The sequence below is a fragment of the Eumetopias jubatus genome, unplaced genomic scaffold, assembly GCF_037043125.1.
Source record: "Eumetopias jubatus isolate StellerSeaLion01/CBP00866 unplaced genomic scaffold, mEumJub1_p1.0 scaffold_4, whole genome shotgun sequence".
In the NCBI taxonomy this organism is placed as follows: domain Eukaryota; kingdom Metazoa; phylum Chordata; class Mammalia; order Carnivora; family Otariidae; genus Eumetopias; species Eumetopias jubatus.
The window spans coordinates 4,091,433-4,108,206 of record NW_028274810.1 but is presented as its reverse complement, the minus strand read 5'-3'; the positions used below and the strand labels follow the sequence as shown (position 1 = coordinate 4,108,206).

The 16,774-nt window shown below is 37.5% G+C and overlaps 1 protein-coding gene across 1 annotated transcript in view; it reads right to left on the bottom strand.

Annotated features, from left to right (window-relative positions):
• RNF115 (ring finger protein 115) overlaps nucleotides 1-16,774 on the bottom strand; it is a 64,591-nt gene that overhangs the window by 41,183 nt on the left and 6,634 nt on the right. Inside the window, exons 2-3 of the mRNA XM_028088198.2 lie at nucleotides 5,469-5,527; nucleotides 1,332-1,389 (exon numbers count right to left, since the gene is read on the bottom strand). Coding sequence (XP_027943999.1) covers nucleotides 1,332-1,389; nucleotides 5,469-5,527 — 117 coding nt within the window. The remainder of the gene's footprint in view (nucleotides 1-1,331; nucleotides 1,390-5,468; nucleotides 5,528-16,774) is intronic.

Here is a 16,774-nt window from a genome sequence, read left to right as displayed (position 1 = left end):
ACTAAGGCACTTCAGAGTTAACCAAAAAACTTAAAACTGGATATTAAGAAGTACACAGACCATAAGTAAAAGAAAATATCCTTAGTAAAACAGGAATTTTACTCAAACATTCTAACAACATAAAAATCTGGGGGACTACAGGTCTTAAGATAATTTTCAGAAGATAAAGGAGAGAGGATTAGGGTTTTATGGGCTTCTTACTGAACACCAATTGTCCAATGCACTGCTAATAGTTTTACTTTACCCACAAATAAATAAATAAATATCAAAAAATTTTGCTAGCTTTCTACACAGCTGAGATCTCTCTGGAAAAGGCTAATGTGATCATGAAACACACACACACAAATCATGATTATGGGATTTAATTTTTTTTTTCTTTTAGCATCTGTTAGCTCTCTAAAGCCAACCAAGTTGTGTGGCAATAGAAGCAAAAGCAAACCAGTGTTTCTTGTAGGATGAGATAGATGGTCTGTCTTTTTTATGGGCTCTAAATGATTAAAAACAACATTTAATGCCACTTACTTGCACACTTAAAAATGGTTAAAATGGTCCAAAAAAAACTGAATGAGATTTTAAGTCAATGAATGAAATGAGAAAAAAAATCACTCTGAACTTAATGTAAAATGGTATTCCAAGATGCAAACTAATGCCTTATTTTCAAATCATAGTTAAGATTTTTTTTCCCAAAACTGTGGATGCTACATTACATATAGAATTGGAAATTAATTATATAGGTCCAACCTTGAGATCTGGAAAGCAAGTAAATACCATATTCTTAATCTGGCCCCCAATTCCAATCATACCAAACCACCATGTTTGGTAGAGTCCATCTCTAAAAACCAGTACCTCTGTGTAAAGCTGAATGGTGACTTCAATTACAACTCATTCTGGCCTGCTCTTTACTTGGCTGTCACACCACCAAAGCAGAGTCTATAGCACTGTTATTTCACAAACAACGCAAGCTTCTTTTTTTCTCTCACACAACATACACAACTAAGGAAGTAGAAAACAGAACTGAAAACACCACTAGGTTTAAAACAACACAGATCAAGGAGTTTCCTCTCTCCTTTGGTTTACCAAAAGTAACATGCCAAAGGCCCAACTACTAAAAACACAAACCTTTCTAAGGGCTACTCTTGCCCACATTTTTCTTATACATTCTGATGTTTTGCTGCACTGGGAGGTGAAAATCTGTCATGGTTTTAACATCCACCTACTACTTACAGAATCTCTACAGCCAGAGGGGGAAAAAAAAAGCGGGGGGCGGCGGGGGGAAGCCAGGAAAAAGAAAAAAAAAAAAAAAGAATCCCTACAGCCAAAGGAAAACTTACCTCTGCAAAATGTGTTGATGTGCTATTGTCTATCCGGCTGCCACCACCACCTAAAAAACTGAAGAGAAAAAGGAATGAGTACTGATTCTATTCCTAGGAACAAGCTTCCCTCCCAGAAGCTAAATATAGAATGGTACAATGAAAACAAGGCCCAATAAGGAAAAATAACTCATCCCAACGTGACACCTACGAAGGAAATTATGAAGAACTGGCATGTGGATTAATCTATGAAAAATATTGTAACAAACTACAAAATCAAGTACAAATCAAGTGAAAAATTGGAAAGACGGGCCACCACAGAGTAGGAAGAAGGAACCACAGCCAGCAGTGCAATTCAAATTTGACCTAGCAAAAGAAGAAAAACATTTATTCTCAAGGAGGCAAAGAAATAAAACAAGATTCTCAAAATAATGTTTGCTAAAAAATCATTCAACCACCAGGTGAACACAACATTTGAGCCTACTTGGGAATGATTAAATATAGTACTATAAGGGGTCTGGTACTACAGTTAGCACATTATAAAAGATCTCAATAAATATTTTTTTCTTGATAGTTTATCCTATTCTTTGATTATCCTACCCATCCTTCAGGGCCCATCTCAAATGCTACCTCCTCCATTAAGTCTTTTCTGAACTCACCAACCAAATGAGGATCCACACCCCTCTGCACTCTGACTTTGATTCTAAATTCTGCCTTATTATAAATATCTAGAATTTATCTCATCCACTTCTAACCCTTTCCCTCCTTTCATAAATATAAATTCAGGGCGCCTGGGTGGCTCAGTTGGTTAAGCGTCTGCCTTCAGCTCAGGTCATGATCGAGGGTCCTGGGATGGAGTCTTGCATCCATCTACCTCTCCCTCTGCCCTTTTCTCTTTGCTCATTTTCTCTCTCTCTCTCAAATTAATAAAGAAAACCTTAAAAACATATATGAAAATAAAAAACATATATGTATCTATAAATTCAGAGGGTAAAGACTTGTTAATACCACAAATATATATATGAAGTGTTTATTGTGTGTCAGACATTATACAGAGCACTCATCACTTTTGAAAAACCCTGCAAGTCACATCATATATTGATTAACTTGAAAATAAAAGTTGTTGAGTTAATATTGAATGTGTAAATAGGGGCGCCTGGCTGACTCTGTCGGTAGAACATGTGACTCTTGATCTCAGGGTGTAAGTTCAAGCCCCACGTTGGGTGTAGAGATTACGTAAAAAAAAAAAAAAAAAAAGATGTGTAAACAATAAAATAACTACTCTTAAAGACTACGGAGAAATATTAGACCCACTGTTCCCATGAAATCTGCAAAAAAAGAGAGGAAAATGGCTAACATTTTGTGGGGAAAGGAATGGGAAGAATCACAAGAACTACTAGTTATCACTTTTACTTCAAGAAACACAAGCCTACGAACAAACATGTACACACACTCACCCCAAATACAAGTCTACAAACTACTACAGATAGCTTTCATTTTCAGAACACCAATCCAGGCATTGCGCTCAGCTAACTGAGGAAACAAACACACTTTGGTTAGTCTGAAACCAAAAATGAAAAAGCAGAGCTAATGCCATTTTCTATGTAGTCATGCTCAGGCCTTATTCACTAATTAGAAACCATTAAACACTTGCATTTGTTTCAGAAGTTAAAAACACTTCAAATGTAGAACAAGCCCAGATGTACTGGTGTACTTACGCTAAATAAGTAAATAATTCAACTACCACTGTGTACCCATTTTATTGCTTAAGCCTAGACAGGCTTCCCAGGCTCCTTCCTGCCTTTACTACGTTGTTTCAGGGATTCAAATATCCTTGGTTATTAAAGCTATCAACTCTATCTTTTATAGTTCTGCTCCCCCTGAAACTTCCTCAGCATTCCCTTTCCTTCAAATTCCTCCATATTTTAAGAGTGACAGGGCTGGGGGCGCCTGGGTGGCTCAGTCGTTAAGCGTCTGCCTTCCGCTCAGGTCATGATCCCAAGGTCCTGGGATCGAGCCCCTCATCGGGCTCCCTGTTCTGTGGGAAGCCTGCTTCTCCCTCTCCCGCTCCCCCTGCTTGTGTTCCCTCTCTCGCTGTGTCTCTCTCTGTCAAATAAATAAATAAAATCTTTAAAAAAAAGTGACAGGGCTAATCATAGAGGAGGGATAATAAAAACAACCACACTGTTCCGAGAGATGTTACAAAGCTTAAGAAAATTTTCAAGATGCCCTTCTGATCAATGTCTAGTAGCATATGGAGCCCATTATCCAATATTTATATGTAAGGACGTATCAGTAATTTCTACCATCCACTACTTACCATTGTAATCGCTAAGTATTCAAAAATCAGCAAATGTTTATGAACTTAATAGAAAGTGAATACCATGCTACCTCTAAGATACTGATTCTAAGAAAAAGATTTCTTCAACCATTTAAAACATCAATCTTTCAAAAGACATAAAATCTCTACATTTGAGCATTTGCTACTAATAGCACCTGTACAGGTCAATCTTTGGCCTACAAAGGCACAAATAAAAGAATTAAATCAAGTGAAAGCAGGATCCATAAAATTCATAGTTCCTTTCTAAAAAAAGCTTCATCTGGCAGGTAATCACTATCTGCATTTATAACCATATTTTGTACACAGGGCTAAAGAAACCAGGATTACTACTCCAAAAACTTAGGGAAAAAAAAAAAGTCCATTAACTGCCTCCCAACAACCAATATGCTCTTTAACACATGCAGAGCACAAGGGTTTGCAATAAGTATTTGATGCCATTATAACAGCACACATAAAAAGCTGCCCCAAGTTAGCATGCTATTCACAAAAAATTGCTCATTTCATTGTCATGTTAATCTTACAGGTTTAGGGCTGGTATTGTTATTTAAAACCAAGATTATTAGATCACCATGTAAGTGTACCAAACTTGATCCCATGCCATATCCCCCAGAAGCTCCAGTTCATTTATATATATATAATTACCACTCATTAATAAAGTTAAACTAATAGTACATACTGTAAAATGTGTAGTTTTTCCTGGTTGTGGAAGGGACCTTCAACTTTAGAGTCTGCCAACAGCAACAGTAAAGGAATTATTTACAGCCATTAAAATCTCCAAAGTCACTCCAAGATTAAAAGAAGCTTCAGATTACAGGTTCTTTTAATCCAGTCAGATTTCTTCAATTGTTCGACCAAATTATCTAATCACAAAGCCACAAAAGAACAAATGTGCCAAAAAAGGCCATCCTACCAATGCTATTCTACTTTTTATTAAGTTTTTATAGTTTTATTCATATTAACCAAGAAGTATTATAAAATACTGTCACCTTCAGAAATAGTTCCCCCTTTTATGGGTTTTATATCTTTAATAAGACCAATGAGAGCCGGGCGCCTGGGTGGCTCAGTTGGTTGAGCGACTGCCTTTGGCTCAGGTCATGATCCTGGAGTCCCTGAATAGAGTCCCACATCGGGCTCCCTGCTTGGCGGGGAGTCTGCTTCTCCCTCTGACCCTCTTCCCTCTCGTGCTCTCTATCTCTCATTCTCTCTCTCTCAAATAAATAAATAAAATCTTTAAAAAAAAAAGAAAAGACCAATGAGAGCCAATTTCAAGCATTATGAACCCAATTAATATTACAGCAATAAGATGGCATTAAGTCTGACTGCAATAATTTTAGTAAGCATAAGGATCCTAAGGCTTCCTCAAAGCAGAGTAATAAATAACTCAGTTTCCCTGGCTAGACCAGCCTGTTTACCTTATTAGATAGTATCTTTGTCGGAAGTCGCTCCCGAGCCAACCAAAGAGGTGTAACAGCGATTTACCTTTAGGCAACAGAGTGGTCACTAAAAACCACCCAATAATCTAAAAGGACACCAAAGACTCAGAAAATAAATGAAAATTTACCAGATTTACTCAGATATGGATATAGAGGTTTCAAAGGAATGCCACACACAATCAGAAGCAGTGGATCTCATCACACCCACTATCAGATCACATCCCAAATTTTCCCATTTTTATTACCCTTCCCTCTTCTTCCCTCTCTCCCTCTTATGCAGAGAGCATAAGTTTTAAGACAAATTTCTTTCTATTCATTCAGTTGATGCTGATAGAAAATAATTTGGTAACAGAATGCCTGATTTATTCACGCCTTGTACAATACCTGGAATCATCTGTCACTTCTTCAATAAAGCCTGATTCACATCTGGGACAAATATACTCCTGTAAAAGAAAGGAAGAAATAAATAAAAGTCTTTCATTAGAAAGCTAAGCATACAGTTTCAGAGTAATACGCAGTAAACAAGCTGATGCGAAGAAATGTTACATGTACTTGCTGATTCCAAGGATAGTTTTTTTTATTACACTCTGGCAAATAAAGAATTTCCTAAGAAGTTCGCAGAATGGCTTCCTAAGAAGTTCCCCCCTGGAGATCCCCCACTGAGAGGAAGAATGTCAGATTTTTGTTCTTTAATTTGGGTTGATTTTTTAAAAACTGGAATAAATTCATGATCTAATTTTCTCTTCAAATCTAATGAAAAATCTCCACTAGTTATCAGAACAGTATAAAATTATAAAATTGATGGGTACAACAAAAGTGTTATTTTTTTTACTATATACATGTAGAAGACACAAACTGAATCACAGTATAAATCAATTGGTAGACTAGGAATTTACAATGAAGTTTTACAGTATCTCTAATCTATTTTTTGACTACCAATGGTTATAAATAAAAGTTAATATTCTCAGGCATTTAACAGAAATATTAATTCAAATAACTGGAACAATTCCATTAAATCAGCTTCTGTTTCCTTCAGTACCACGAATCTTTCTTTTAAATAAGTATCAAGCATTGGCACTGATAAGAAAGAATGTACTTAGAGGCGCTTGGATGGCTCAGTCGGTTAAGTGTCTGCCATAGGCTCTGGTCATGGTCCCAGGGTCCTGGGATAGAAGTCGGGCTTCCCCCCCCCCCCACTCAGCTCAGCGGGGAGTCTGTTTCTCCCTCTGCCCTCCCCCCACTCATGCTCTCTCTTTCTCTATCACTCTTATCAAATAAATAAATAAAATATTAAAGGGGTGCCTGGGTGGCTCAGTCGTTAAGCGTCTGCCTTCGGCTCAGGTCATGGTCCCAGGGTCCTGGGATCAAGCCCCGCATTGGGCTCCCTGCTCAGCGGGAAGCCTGCTTCTCCCTCTCCCACTCCCCCTGCTCGTGCTCCTGCTCTCGCGATCTCTCTTTCTGTCAAATAAATAAATAAAATCTTTAAAATATATATATATATTAAAAAAGAAAAAGAAAGAATACACTTTAAAGGCGACTAGGTGGCTCAGTCAGTTAAGCATCTGACTCTTGATTTCAGCTCAAGTCATGATCCCAGGGTGGTGAGATCAAGCCCCCAGCCAGGCTCCACACTCTGCATGGAGTCTGCTGAGTTTCTCTCCCTCTGCCCTTCCCCCAGCTCATGCACTCGCTCCTGTGCTCTCTCTCAAATAAGTAAATCTTAAAGAAATAATAATAATACACTTTAAAGACTGCCTTATCATAGTTTTTTTTACCATCCTAAAGTATTTATTTTATTAATCATCCACTTATCATACTTCTTAAAAATATATTTTAACTACCTATTAAAATAGACATTTTCAACTATTTTCTTGCTCCCTGTATTCTCTAAATCCTAAATAAACTTTGTCTTATCAGAAAGTGACATAAGCCGTATTTGGCTAGTCAAAGACAGTCAGAATGGTAACTTAAATATTCAAATGCTTTCTTAAAAGAGATCTAAAGAGGGGTGCCTGGGTGGCGCAGTCAGTTAAGTGTCTGACTCTTGGTCTCAGCTCAGGTCGTGATCTCAGGATCTTGGGATCAAGCCCCAGGGTCAGGGTCCGAGCTCAGCCGGGAGCCTGCTTAAGATTCTCTCTACCAGGGGCACCTGGGTGGCTCAGTTGGTTGGGCATCTGCCTTTGGCTCAGGTCATGATCCCATAGTCCTGGGATTGAGCCCCGAGTCGAGCTCCCTGCTCAGTGGAAAGTCTGCTTCTGACCTCTCCTTCTGCCCTACCGCGCACCCCCCCCCCCTCGTGCTCTCTGGCGCGCGCTGTCTCACTCGCTCTTGCTGTATCTCAAATAAAATCTTTAAAAAATAAAGGTTCTTAAAAAAAAAAAGATTCTCTCTCCCTCTGCCCCTCCCCCTTGCTCTCTCTCTAAAAAAGGAAATAAATAAATCTTTAAAAAAAGAAAACCAGGGGCGCCTGGGTGGCTCAGTCATTAAGCATCTTGCCTTCGGCTCAGGTCATGGTCCCAGGGTCCTGGGATGGAGCCCCGCATCCAGCTCCCTGCTCAGCGGGAAGCCTGCTTCTTCCTCTCCCACTCCCCCTGCTTGTGTTCCCTCTCTTGCTGTGTCTCTCTCTGTCACATAAATAAATAAAATTAAAAAAAAAAAGAAAGAAAGAAAGGAGGAGGGGCAAACCAAGGATAATGACCCATATATGTCTGGCACTATGGAAATCTCTCCTCTGCTTCAACATTAACACATCAAATCATCACACTAACCACCCCCCACCAAAATACTGCCAACATATATAGTCCCCACTGTCACAAAGTCTTATCAAAAAAATTCATTAGGTCATTTCTATCATTTCATCTGTAAAAGAGAAGTATAACAAACCTAGGTTAATTACCCAGAATCATTGGAAATTGGAAACTTGTTTGCACCAAACTAAGCTGCTTTCCCCCCGAGGGCCTAAAAGTTTATTGTATATAACTCTAGTGAAGATACTCAGTAGCAGGTACACTTGAACGAACTGCTTCAGATGTTCCACTGCCTGTTCCATCTAAAAATACCCATAAACAGAAATATTTTTCACCGTTAATCATCTGAATCAGGAATAACTCCCTAAGTATAGCCTAGGCCTGATGCTTACCCACTTAGAAGAATAGCACAAGAGTGCACTTGTAATATTGAAGACAAAGGGAGGTTTTAATGCATTATTTTCTTTTCCTTCTTAAAATTCAAGGGATCAATTATCAAAATATGTGAGGTTTTAGCAGGACAATGAGCTACAACAAGCCAAGACTTATTTATATTAAGTCCCACACTGAAATGTGCATACTCTTGAACTTTATGCAAATTTGTAGCCAATATTTATTCAAGAACATGAACTAGACTTTCTACTTATTTCCTAATTCCCACAGCTTTGCTTTTCTACATGTTCACTATCAGCATCTAAGCAGTTTTTTTATTTTATCTAAAACAGAAGCCTATTTACCCCAAAGATACAAATGTAGAAATCCAAAAGTGATCCCCAATGTTTATAGCAGCAATGTCCACAACAGCCAAACTATAGAAAGAGCCCAGATGTCCATCGACAGATGAATGGATAAAGATGTGGCGTATATATATACACAATGGCATGCTACTCAGCCAACAAAAAAATTGAAATCTTGCCATTTGCAATGATGTGGATGGAACTAGAGGGTATTATGCTAAGCGAAATAAGTCAAATCAAGACAATTATCATATGATCTCACTCATATGCGGAATTTAAGAAACAAAACAGAGGATCATAGGAGAAGGGAAGGAAAAATAAAAGACAAAATCAGAGGAGACAAACCATAACAGACTCTTAATCACAGGAAACAAACTGAGGGTTGCTGGAGGGGAGGAGAGTGGGGAGGGGGTAAGGTAACTGGGTGATGGATATTAAGGAGGGCACGTGATGTAATGAGCACTGGGTATTATGTAAGACTGATGAATCGCTGAACTCTACCTCTGAAACTAATAATACACTGTATGTTAATTAACTGAATTTAAATTAAAAAAAATAAAACAGAAGCCTATTTTCTGTCTTGTCTGACAGTCAAAAACTAAGATCACAATACTTAGTCCTATTCTCTTGTTCATATTCTCTTTGAGTATCACCTCGCAAAACTGTTCAGAAATTCCTAATTGGAAGAATTAGGAACACACAGTTTGAAACACATCATAGCTCCTAGACCAGAACCCACCACACCCTGAATTTCATGCCAGCTCACATCTGTAGGTCAAAGACACTGCTTTTTTCTAGAGACCTTTTCCATAAATCCCCTATGATCATTTCTTTTCAAACCAAGGTATACTTCATCCCTTTTCAAAAGCATCAAGTGTACCCCAAAACAAAGACAAAAGAACTCTAGATTTCTGTTTCCAGTTCCAGCATTACCTTCATGGCCTTTGTGAAGACCTATTTCTCCATCTGTAAAACTAGAGCACAAATGCTGTCCTTTTACTTGTCTCCCCCAACTCTACTTCAGGAAAACAAGAAAGTCGCACTCATTCATGTGGCCAACAACTCATTTAAAAGGAAGATGAAAGTTTCCAATTTAAGCATTTTGAACTCCAAAAATCTTAAGTGATTGTTCCCTTGGCTATTAATCAGAAAGAAAACCAGTTTACAAAAAAAAAAAAGGAAAAAAGAAAGAAAGAAAGAACATCCAGCTACATACAGTTTAAGTGTTATACAAAGATACCTGTACAATTTAAATACTGTTTGAAGAGCTGTGATTCAGTTCCAGGCCAAAAGAACTGCTTTTATGGTCTCACTCCCTAAGAATAGTAACATACAACCTTCATCATTTTGTTCCTTCATTCCAGGTCATGACTGAACATTGACAGTATCAGGGACTCCAAACAGAAGAGTATAATCAACCAACCTTCTTCAGCACATTGTGAAACAAGGCAGAAAGTTAGGTCACATGGGACCAAACATTACTTGATACAAGCTTGATCAGATGAATAAGCAGCCAAATTTTCTAAGGAAAAAAAAAAAGGCTAAACTACAAAAATTATCAGAGAATAAGTTAACTTCATGTAACACAATATAGCCAGAACTGATTTAGTTACCATGTTCTGTGCTTGCTCCCACTAAAGGCAGCAAGAAGGACAACAACCCAGTGGCACAGATATAAAATGGTAAACGATACAAAAAGTTTGCCTTTAGCTCTGATGTGTTCCACCGGTTTGGAAGAAAACTTTTATCTTCTTGCATTCAGCTGAGGCTGACAGAATCTTCTTACATAAACTGACAACATTCATTCTCCCAGAAAACATATCTGAAGCTCTCCATTCCAAAAAAAGCATGCTTGGTAGGGAAAGAAAAATAACTTGGGATTAAAAGTCACTGAAATCATGTACAAAGTATATGTTTTAATGAAATCACTTACGGAAGTAAAGGCTCATAAAACAAACTTCTCTGAATATCCTAATCTTAGGTACTTAGCCTCGAAATAAGAACTGAACAATGTTTCAGAAGAGCCTAAGTGGTTAAAAGTAGTGAATCTATAAACAAAACTGGACTGGAAGCACGGAGAAACAAACCAACTGGGAAGTCACACTTCATCAATGAAATAGGGCCTGGAACATAAAGTTTTCAACAAATTGTAGATTCTAATAAACTCCTCTGAGCAATTTTAATGTGGAGCATTTCTTAAACCATGTTCCACAAGATATTAAATCAGTGGTCTGTTAAAAAGAAAAATCTGGAAAAGGTTGGATTAAACAATATTATTAAGTATGTTGCTTTACTGAATGATTTTTCAGAACCGTTAATATGCCATTCTGTGTGGTAAAAGGGGAAATGGAGGAATGGAGACAAGAAGATTTAGTATGTAGCATTCTACCATGATTCTGAATTCATAGTTAAGTCTCCTGGCACACAGTTTTGAGAAACACCGATTTAGACTGATCTCCTGATTTTTAGATTCCATAAAGCAGTTCAATTTTAAAGCTTTTATTTATTTAAGTAATCTCTACATCCAACATGGGGCTCAAATTCATGACCCCAAGGTCAAGAGCCACATGCTCTTCCGACTGAGCCAGCCAGGCACCCCAAAGCAGTTCAATTTTAAAATTTAAAAATTAAGAACCCACACAAGATTGTCAACTTTTCTATTCTGCCAAGTAAAAACTTTTTTTTTTTTTTTTTTAAAGCATCAACACTATCACCGTCATTTCATTTTAAAAGTATCAGTTTAGGGATGCCTGGGTGGCTCAGTCAGGTAAGCATCCGCCTTGGCTCAGGTCATGATCCCAGGGCCCTGGGATGGAGTCATCCATCAGCAGCCTGCTTCTCCCTCTGCCAGCCACTCCCCCTGCTTGTGGGCTCTCTCTCGCTCTCTCTCTCTCACAAATAAATAAAACAAAAAATATATATATCAGTTTAAAACCAAAAAGGTAGGAATAAAGAAGACCTTTAGATTACATTAAGTAACAGTCTTTTAAATAAAATAATTTATCACCATTCTCCTTTCTATCATGTGCCCACGAGAGCAATCCCTGAACCTCTGATGTATACCTCTTCATCTAAATACAATGGTACAGACATTCCATCAATGAGATAAGAGAACTTTACAAATACGATCTAATTCACTTCAGGGACTCTCAGGTCAGTAAAGATCACATACAAACTGACTGATCAGAGTAGTCATTGAGCTTTACAAAGTAAGAAAATAATGAGTTAAGTGAAGAACTTTAAAAATTAAAAGAAACAAAGACTTTATAAGAATAGCCCTGGGGGTGCCTGGGTGGCTCAGTCGTTAAGCGGCCTTCTTTAGCTCAGGTCATGACCCCAGGGTCCTGGGATTAAGGACCGCATCAGGGTCCCTGCTTGGCGGGAAGCCTGCTTCTCCCTCTCCCACTCCCCCTGCTTCTGTTCCCTCTCTCGCTGTGTCTCTCTCTGTCAAATAAACAATAAAATCTTAAAAAAAAAAAAAGAATAGCCCTGAAAATCAAATTATCCCAGGCCAAATTTACCTGTCACAGAATCCCAAGTCTTCAAAAAATGAGGTTTTACTTTATTCAATCAACATTACCAGCATTAAGAGTGTACTGTTTTGTTTCATTTAACAAAAGAAAATCTCAGCATTGCTTTATATTATAATGTCCTCAATCTTAATATTTTCAAGATTGTTCATTATCATAAAACAAGATAATATACTTTGTAACTTATAAAGGAGATTCATTTCAGAAGTAAAATCTATATCCCAGTAAGATTCGGGGGGGGGGGGTTCAGTGGGTATGACATGATTGATCTATGTGGGAAAACTACAGAACAAAATTCCTTCATACAAAATCCAAAAATATCCAAAAGCTCAAAATCATAAACCAACAGGAATAAACACAACTGCCTCATTTTACAGAGGAGGAAAACTAAGGCCCTTGAAAGATTCAGTAATGGGGCACCTGGGTGGCTCAATTGGTTAAGCGTCTGCCTTCCGCTCAGGTCTTGATCCCAGGGTCCTGGGAACCAGCCCTGCTTCTCCCACTCCCTCTCCCTCTGCAGCTCCTCCTGCTTGTGCACTCTCTCTCTCTCTCTGTCAAATAAACAAATAAAATCTTAAAAAAAAGAAAGAAAAAAATTGCTTAAAAAAAAGATTCAGTAATTTGTTTAAAGATTTAAATGAGACTTTTTCCCCCACAGTGCTATAGTACTATTTACATATAATAAATAAAAACACATGTAGAAAGGTCTGATAACAGTTGCAAAAGGAGGGCTAATAGTTAGTTCTACAGCTTACAGCCTGTTTGTTTATTCTGAAAGCCCTATCCTTTTAAACAGCTCTTAGACCTACAATGGGCAAAAATACATTTGCTCTAATACTAAGATAATCATTATTTTACTCTTCAAACAGAAAGTCCAAAGGAGGGGGAAATATTTAAATCCTAATTCCACTACTCATTTATCCCAACCTTTTATGATCTCCTTACTTCTTGACATAGTCTTCCTAGTACAGCTCCTAAAATACAGTAGGCACCAATAGTTCTTGAATGAATGCAAACAGAGCACTGTTATTACTAAATGATCTAATGCCTATATATTTTGATATCATCAAACACAAACCAATTTCTAAGCACTATACTTCACAGTGTATAAGTGTAACCTCAAAGAAAATATCCAGACTTAGGGCACCTGGCTGGCTCAGTCGTTAAGTGTCTGCGTTTGGCTCTCAGGTCTTGATCCCCAAGGAAGCCCCGCATCCGGCTCCCTGCTCAACGGGAAGCCTGCTTCTCCCTCTCCCACTCCCCCTGCTTGCGTTCCCTCTCTTGCTGTGTCTCTCTGTCAAATAAATAAATAAAATCTTTTTAAAAAAGAAGAAGAAGAAGAAAATATCCAGACTCAATTATACTCAGAAGAGAAACAGACATACTTCTGGACCCTTTTATTTTATAGCAATAATGTTACAGGCTGAGACAGACCTATCCACTGAACTTATTAAAAACCTTGGGAATTCGGGCGCCTGGGTGGCTCAGTCATTAAGCTTCTGCCTTCGGCTCAGGTCATGATCCCAGGGTCCTGGGATCGAGCCCTACATCGGACTCCCTGCTCAGCGGGAAGCCTGCTTCTCCCTCTCCCACTCTCCCTGCTTGTGTTCCCTCTCTCACTGTGTCTCTGTCAAATGCATAAATAAAATCTTAAAAAAAAAAAAAAAAACCTTGGGAACTCTCAATCTGTTCATCTAATACTGACTGTATGTTAAAAAGAATGCCAGCATAATATTAAAACAAGTCTCCCTCATTGAATCAGCACCTACATTTGGCACAGAACAAATACACCAGTAATTTTAGTGAATGATAAGATTGAAAAATTTAGGGAATTCAACACTTCTATGATTCTCACTTATTAACATTACTTTCAACCACTTTTTAATCTAAAATATGCAAATTAAGACTAGCAGTGAAAATTAATTTGCTGGATTTTTTTATGTTATTGAACAAAAGTAACTGTACCATTATAAATAACTTTTCACACTACATCAGCAATTGAAATTAACAGCAATTTTTTCAAACCAACAGGCTTAACATACAAAATTTCCATTCCTCAACCTAACTTAACTGGGAACACTAATGCCTCTGAAGATTCAATAGTGACCATATTACAAGATCAAACCTAACAGCTGGCACTGGAGATTACAATCAAAGAACCAACAATTAAGTGTGAGAATAAAGTACCTCATACCACCACTTAAATTACAGAAGATTCACCAGAAGCAGCTAAGTTCCATTCAAGAAATTCAGTTACAAATGATTACTTTGCTTAAAAAGCCAATGAGGTGTGGGGCGCCTGGGTGGCTCAGTCAGTTAAGCATCTGACTTGTCTCAGGTCCTGATCTCAGGGTCCTCCCCGCTCAGCAGGGAGTCGGCTCGTGCGTGTGTGTGCGCGCGCGTGCGCACGCACGCTCTCTCTCTCTCTCTCTCTCTCTCTCATTAAATAATAAATTTTAAAAGCCAATCAGCTGTTCAGATGGAGAGCAGGTAACTATGAAAAGCTCTTCTACTTATAAGCTGTCAGATATACAAACAAAGCTACATTCAAAAAAACAAGAGGCTCAACTCTGGCCCCTAACTAATGATAAGTGGTCCATCAGACCCCTGCTTTGAGCCAAACTTTTATTCAGTAATCTACAGGTTTGTGCTCTGTTTTAGGGTGTTTTATGAACACTAGTACCCCCATGATTTTCAACATGTATAAAAGCAGAAAGTGGTAAGAAGAAAAGGCCTACAGTTAAATTCCTTCACTCAACAAATAATGAATGAATGAATACTATGCACCAGGCACCATTCTAACCACTGATGAAGGAAGTAGCAATAGTAAGAGTGGTGAGGAAATAAATTTAAAGGTATACAGGAGGAATTGTCTAAAAGAAAAGTAAAACAAATCTAAAGGACAAACTCCGAATCTTTCAACATGTGGAAAGTATTGCACTAACGTAGGAAATAATAAGCAAGAGAAAAGAAGAGTAAATGATAAAATGGGAAAATGTTTTCCTGTATAACTAGAAGGCATTCTTAATGAAGAAAATACAATCATCTAGGGGACATTCTGGATATCCACTGGGACATTTTGGATATCTGTTGAACTGTTTTGGCTATCACAGCAATTTAAAAATGCTACTGATATTTAATGGAAAGAGGCAGAACACATAGGAAATTGCAGCACAAATAAATGTTTCTATTCTCAAATGTCATATGGATAGTTAAGTAGATTAAAAAACACCTTTATCAAAGCCTAGGTCCTACCTTCATTCTATATATGAACACCAAGTCTTTCTGCACAATTTTAATCTACACTAACTGTCCAGAAAAACAACTACTGAGTAAAAAAAATAAAATTATACTTTATTTGTACCTTTTCCAAAAATTGTTCACCATTCTGATAGTTTGCTTCTCATGGCATTAAAGTTGCAAATACCGTTATAACAGTCTACTCAGGTAGCTGTTACATAAATGTTTGGTGCCAATATCTACTACATTATACATGCAGTATAATATGTTATGGACAACTGAGTATTTACAGACTGAAATGTGTATCATTTTGTCATGAATTATTTTTTTATTTATTCTTTATCTTACACCTACAGAATTATTTTATTTAAAAAAACTATGTGTAGGAAAGTTGTGCTATGTGAATTTCATTTCATTAAAAGGAACATTTCAAAATATTTATCATAAAAAGAAGACACTGGGTCTAATTAGGTCTGAGAGGCTAGAAGATCAGCATCAATATAGGATACCTGGAGGTCTCAGTTAATCCAGAAAAAGGCATTAAAGGACATGTAACTACAGGATTTTCTCTTTATTTTGACAATATAAATTCTAAGCATGGTGAAAAGCAAACATGATGAAACCTTTACTGGAAGATGGTTCTCTAGATTTAAAGTTGGTTCAAATCTAAACAATATCAAGGAAAATGACAAAGAGGTAAATATAGGATAACTTGTCTATAAGAACTTCTCTGTGACACTTGCTGAAATTGTCAAGGAGAGAGATTACCTACCTTAACAGATTTTCAATAAAAACAAAACTAAGTGGCCTATTTGGGAAAAGAGGCTGGACAATCTATTTAACATACAAGAAAAGTGTGCTTGGCTAAAAATCATGAGAACCAATTCACTTCTGTTTGATACACATGCACCTCGACACCTCAAAGGAATTTTGACTTGCTAACAATTGAACTTAAAAGAAGAATTAAAAAAAAATTTCAGAATCTAACCTAAACTTCTGCACATGAAACTATAAGAACTACCTAAAATGTTTCTACTATGGCAAAAGTCCTATTTCTCCACCAAGTAAGTATTTGCTCGTTCCTACACTACCTTTTAATCCAAGACTACATAGCTCCATTTCTCTGAATGCTCATTCAGGCTTCCAAGAGGTATACCTCAATATTATTTTACAGTAGTATATACTAAGGTAAACAGAGAGGGTCAGGTGACTCAGCTCTAAACACCTGAAGTATCAGAACAAGGATTGATAATTCAATTCACCCTCTCAGCCAAGAGTTTAAAGAAACTGAAAGTTTAAACACAAAATCTCCTGAGTTCATGACACTTCTAAGAGAGCTGTAAGAGAAAGAGAGAAAGTAAAACCTTACTAATGCTAAGATGAACTATAAAGAAACTAAGTTAGGCTTGTTGTCTGCTTTTTGCCTTGTTTTCAAA